We start from the raw sequence: 5,895 nt of genomic DNA, 5'->3' as shown, positions 1-5,895 counted from the left end.
GTGTGTGCGTGGCGAGGAGCTGATATAACTTTAACATAATTGTAAACCTATTTATCATTTGACACTTCTAGGAGTGCATGGCTTTTTTTTTTTTTTTTTTTTCTTTTTGGCGGCTGGCAGGTACGGGGATCCTAACCCAGGAGTACATCACTTCCGTAATAGCAAAAGTAAAGCGCATATTTAGGCAGCTGTACTCTTCAGGCTACGAGGCGGCTTTTCCACCCTGGAGGCTTGATTTGCGTTTCGCTTTCACTTTCGTGACTGGAATCTTTCTACCCCCGAAGTGGGAGACTGAGGAGCCACCACAAAGCCAAGGACTGACGACCCCGGGCCTGGGCATGGACATGGGCATGGCCCTCACTAAGGTCCCTACTTTTCTTGCGTCCAGGTTCGGGGATGAAAGCAAAAAGGCGGGGAGACCTGCCGCACCGCCCCGTCCGCTTCCGTGGGCGCAAGACGCGAGCCCGCCTCTGCGCCACATTCTCCAATAGATGTTCTGGAGGGGCGGGCTTCGCGAGGAACAGGAAGACGATTGGTCCTAGAGTCTCTCCTCCAGGTGGTAGGCGGAGCAGCGCGTTGACGTGGCAGCGCGCAGGGGCGAAGAGCGCGCGCCGACGGACGCGGGGGCATTAAACGGCTGAGGGAGTAGCAGGTTGGTTGTGTCCTTTTCTCGGTCCCAGACTCTGGCTGCTGCTTTCGCTCGCGCTGGGCCTCGTGAAGCCTAAATCGGCTAGACCTCTTTTCTTCCCACCCGCCTGTAGCTGCGTCGTTGCCATTCCTCCACCATGTTCGAGGCGCGCCTGGTCCAGGGCTCTATCCTGAAGAAGGTGCTGGAGGCGCTCAAGGATCTCATCAACGAGGCCTGTTGGGACATCAGCTCGAGCGGCGTAAACCTGCAGAGCATGGACTCGTCCCACGTCTCCTTGGTGCAGCTCACCCTGCGCTCCGAGGGCTTCGACACGTACCGCTGCGACCGGAACCTGGCCATGGGAGTGAACCTCACCAGCATGTCCAATATATTAAAATGTGCTGGCAACGAAGACATTATTACACTAAGGGCTGAAGATAATGTGGACACCTTGGCGCTAGTATTTGAAGCACCAAATCATGAGAAAGTATCAGACTGTGAAATGAAGTTAATGGACTTAGATGTTGAACAACTTGGAATTCCAGAGCAAGAGTACAGCTGTGTCGTAAAGATGCCTTCTGGTGAATTTGCACGTGTATGCCGAGATCTCAGTCATATTGGAGATGCAGTTGTAATTTCTTGTGCAAAAGATGGAGTCAAATTTTCCGCAAGTGGAGAACTTGGAAATGGAAACATTAAGTTGTCACAAACAAGTAATGTCGATAAAGAAGAGGAAGCTGTAAGTAGTTTTTAAGTAAACAGAAAATACTTTGAAAAGAATTATAACACTGGTTAACATTAGATTAATTGCTAAAATTAAAGAAAACTAAAGAAAAATAGACAAAACCCATCCGCGCCTTCTCACTGGCCTGCGACCCCCCTGGGGGCGGGGCCTGGCGGAGCGCGCGGTTCGGCAAAGCCCGCGCTGGCTGCCGCGGGAACCAGGCCTTTCCGCGCCAAAGTCACAAAGCGGGTGGTGGCGGGAAAATGTTGGGTTTCGCTGCGTTGACAGCAAAAGATAGTTCCTGACCTCTTTGCCCATTAAATGGCAGCCTTGAGTGGGAAACCTTAGTCGTGTTTGACTTTAACCGCTTCATAACATGCCCTAGTGAGAAAGTGTCACTGTCACCCTACTTAGGGACAACAGATTGTTTCTGGTCTTTAATTACAAAGTCCTAAGATCTTCGACTTGGGGACAGTGGCTTTCAACTTTCTGACCACTGTCTATCTAGTACATATATATTTGCTTGTTTTAGAAGGCCTATGAGAAATATTTACTCATACGACAGTGTGTTTTAATAGATTGTCATTTTTAGTGATCATCACAGCCCGATGACTTCACCACTAAAGGGATTTGCAGTTCAGAAAATACTGCTTTTTTATTTATGCCCATAAGTGAAGTTGCTGGTGGTAGGGTGTCTAAATATAAATACTGCCAGATTGTATTCCAACCAAAATGGCTATGTACACGTTTTTTTGGCAGTATGTTTATCCTCCTTCCAAACTCGTCAGACAGCCTGATGGGTGAAAATGGTAACTCCTCCTAATTGCTGTAGAAATCTAGATCTTAGGCAGGTGGTGTTGATTTTAAACCCTGTGTCTTTGTTCTAGCATGTCCAAAATATTAAAATGTGCTGGCAACGAAGACATTATTACACTAAGGGCTGAAGATAATGCGGACACCTTGGCGCTAGTATTTGAAGCACCAAGTAAGTCATGTCCTTTTCACTGAGTTACTCTACAGAAAATTAAAATGCAGTGTTATTATTTCTCAAAACTGTGAGAATTTTAAGATAATGTTTGTGATTGTTGTAAAGTGTACATCATGTGCTTTCCTTCAACAACATTTGCTTTCTTTTGATAGATCAGGAGAAAGTATCAGACTATGAAATGAAGTTAATGGACTTAGATGTTGAACAACTTGGAATTCCAGTGAGTATCAGTTTCTGATTGTAGAGCATACAGTACACAGTCCTGATAGTTACCAAAAATATGTTAATATAATAATATAATTTAAAGCCTACTTCCTAACAGCTTTCTCTAGAAATATGTCTGATGCTTGTTCCAAACTGGAGTTTTAGTATTTGGACTGACATGTTCGTCATTTTACTGAACCACAGTAGTTTGATGTTCATCGTTGGTTGAATGCATTGTTTGCTGCCAAGGGCTTATTTGCATTAACTTCCATGCATCTATTTCTTCCTTTTCTTAAAATTTTCTTTTTTCCTACAGTGCTTGTTTTTTGTTTTTTGTTTTTTTTAAATTAAGAGTAGTAGATTTTAAAGCTATTTTAGAAGAAATTTATTAAGGCTGGGTTTATCAACATCAAAGGAGAAAAGAAATGTTAAGATGTTTAAAATGCTTAATATCATTTTGTTTGCTATTGAAAGCAGTTAGGCCTGCTTGCACCATCATCATTTCTGTGCCAGACCCTAATGTCCTCTTGATTTAGCCCTGGAGAATGATTAGGAGGATGTTTTGTTCCCTGGCATTTACTTAGTGTTAAAGGTTTAAGCTTTAATTTGTTTCTTTAGTATAATTGTTCTTATAACATAATTGTTTGATATCTGTTCTTTTGTTTGTTTGTTTTGGTTTTGGTTTTTTTTTTTGTTTTGTGGCTGGCCTGTACTGGGATCCTAAGCCTTGACTTTGGTGTTTATAATTTAGTATAATTGTTCTTATAACATAATTGTTTGATATCTGTTCTTTTGTTTGTTTGTTTTGGTTTTGGTTTTTTTTTGTTTTGTGGCTGGCCTGTACTGGGATCCTAAGCCTTGACTTTGGTGTTTATAACACTACGCTCTAACCAATTGAGCTAACCAGCCAGCCCTGTAGATGTTGCTTTTTAAGAAAGTGAGAGGTCAAGGGTTCAATCCCTGTACCAGCCAGCTGTCAGAATATAAGCAGGGGGGGGGTCGTGGGGAGGCGCCAAATCTTTAAATTTTCAGCAACTAACTTTTCAAAATTGTTTTATAGGAACAAGAGTACAGCTGTGTCGTAAAGATGCCTTCTGGTGAATTTGCACGTATATGCCGAGATCTCAGTCATATTGGAGATGCAGTTGTAATTTCCTGTGCAAAAGATGGAGTCAAATTTTCCGCAAGTGGAGAACTTGGAAATGGAAACATTAAGTTGTCACAAACAAGTAATGTCGATAAAGAAGAGGAAGCTGTAAGTAGTTTTTAAGTAAACAGAAAATACTTTGAAAAGAATTATAACACTGGTTAACATTAGATTAATTGCTAAAATTAAAGAAAACTAAAGAAAAATAGACAAAACTGCATTCCAAGTAATTAATTTATGATAACAAAGGATACTGTTGAAACCTGCCGATTGTAAGTGCCATCCAATTTAGAATTCTATGAAAAGGGAATGCAAATTCAGCACTCCTTTTACAAACCACAGAACAATGGGTTTGTGGATCAAACCCATATATGCTGTAAGGATGGGATCAGGAAGCTAGGTGTCTAACCTTTAGCTTTCTGGAGATATTACTATGTTTTTACCAAATAATTGAGCATAGGACAGCAACTCAACAGAAGGATACAGCTAGAGGTAAAAGCTAGCTGTTAGGAGCTCTTATGTCATCTTTATATTAGCTTTTTGTGTTATAGGTCCAATTAGCCCATTTTAAAGGTGTAGAAGCAGGCTAAGCAAGGTTAAGTAACAATTTAGCCAGAGTCACTAGTTGTAGTAATAAAAGGTTAAAGAAGAGGGTCTCCTTACTAAGGCTAGAAAGTAGATATCATGCAATTTGGAAAGAGTTACACTAAATGTTGAATATTGACTAGTACATAAATATCTAAATTTTTTTTTTACACATTATTTGAAAGGGTGCCTAGAGAGCTCTCATTTAACCAAAAGATAAAGAGCTCTTAATGACTAAATATACCTAAATCAAGGTTTTCCTGTAACCAAGTACTTTGTTTACATCCTTGAAGTATTTATGAACTAATAATTATTTGGTAATTATACTAAAATAAAACTTGCTAGCCTGCATCAATTAACAATTTGTAAATCAAGGACAATTAAAGGTTCTAACCTCATAGGATTATTGGGATTAAATATGGTAACATAGTCAAAGTACTTAGCGTTGTGTCTGGCTTATTATGAGTTTACTGTAAACATTAGATATTTTCTTATCTCTGGCATGAGTAGTCAGTTCTCAGGTTTTTTTGTTTTTGTTTTTTTCCTTCAATCCTCAGTTGAAATGAATGCAAAACTCAGTTTAAATAAAGATTTATGGGCTGGCCTGGTGGCGCACTGCTACAGTGCGCCGCTTGGGAGCGCGGTGGTCCTCCCGCCGAGGGTTCGGATCCCACATACAGACCGGTTCCCGCTCACTGGCTGAGCGAGGTGCGAGCGCAACACCGAGGGTTGCGATCCCGTTGCCGGTCCCGGTCCGGTACGGGCATGACACTGAGGGTTGCGATCCGTTGCCGGACACGAAAAAAGACAAAAAAAAAAAAAGGAAATTAAAAAAATAAAGATTTACGGCCGACCCCGTGGCACACTCGGGAGAGTGCGGCGCTGGGAGCGCAGCAGCGCTCCCGCCGCAGGTTCGGATCCTATATAGGGATGGCCGGTGCACTCACTGGCTGAGCGTGGTGCAGGCCGGTCACAAAAAAGACAAAAAAATAATAATAATAATAAAATAAAATAAATAAATAAAGATTTAAAATATTAATATCAAACCCAGGGACTGATTCATCTGTCTCCTGAACTACATTCTATTCCCCTGCCAACCTCGGTTTTTTCAAATTTCAAATATCATTTCATCCATAAATAGTTTAATATTATTTGAAGGATAAACATTACTACATCAAGAAAATTATTCAGTTGTAAGGAGTTTTTTAGTATTCACATTTTCCCTGGCTATTTCAGAACAGTTTGAGTCAGGATTTTGATAAGTTTGGATATTGAAATTTGTTGATATGCCCCTTAACTTTCAACTCATTGTTTCCTTCTTCAATTTCTTTTTCCCCCCTCCATTATAATCTATTGATTAAAGAAACTAGGTCATCTGTCATTGGATTTTCCAGCATCTGGATTTTGCCGATTGCATCCCTGTGTATTGGTGAATGTGTTCTGCTACCCTATATTTCCTGTAAACTAGTGACTTACAGCTCTAGAGGCTTGATGATAGTCAGGGTGTTTTCTTGTGTTTTTGCTGGGGGGGGGGGGGGGGGGGGGGGGACAAGAAACTTGATAAGTAGGGATGTGTCACCTTGAGTAGGAAGCACGAGGTATCAGGATTTCTTTTTGCA

At 41.3% G+C, this 5,895-nt stretch overlaps 1 protein-coding gene across 2 annotated transcripts in view; it reads left to right on the top strand.

The window, feature by feature from the left end:
• Positions 1-593: 593 nt before the first annotated feature.
• The window catches only part of LOC103606080 (proliferating cell nuclear antigen), a 7,833-nt gene continuing 2,531 nt past the window's right edge, over positions 594-5,895 (top strand). Inside the window, exons 1-2 of one of the 2 annotated variants that reach the window (XM_008590677.1) lie at positions 594-652; positions 762-1,367. In XM_008590677.1, the coding sequence (XP_008588899.1) occupies positions 786-1,367 (582 nt within the window). In that variant the 5' untranslated portion in view covers positions 594-652; positions 762-785. The other variant, XM_008590676.1, reaches the window with a different exon arrangement.

Source organism: Galeopterus variegatus, unplaced genomic scaffold (genome assembly GCF_000696425.1).
Source record: "Galeopterus variegatus unplaced genomic scaffold, G_variegatus-3.0.2 Scaffold6268, whole genome shotgun sequence".
NCBI lineage: Eukaryota > Metazoa > Chordata > Mammalia > Dermoptera > Cynocephalidae > Galeopterus > Galeopterus variegatus.
This window is presented reverse-complemented; position numbering and strand designations above follow the sequence as displayed.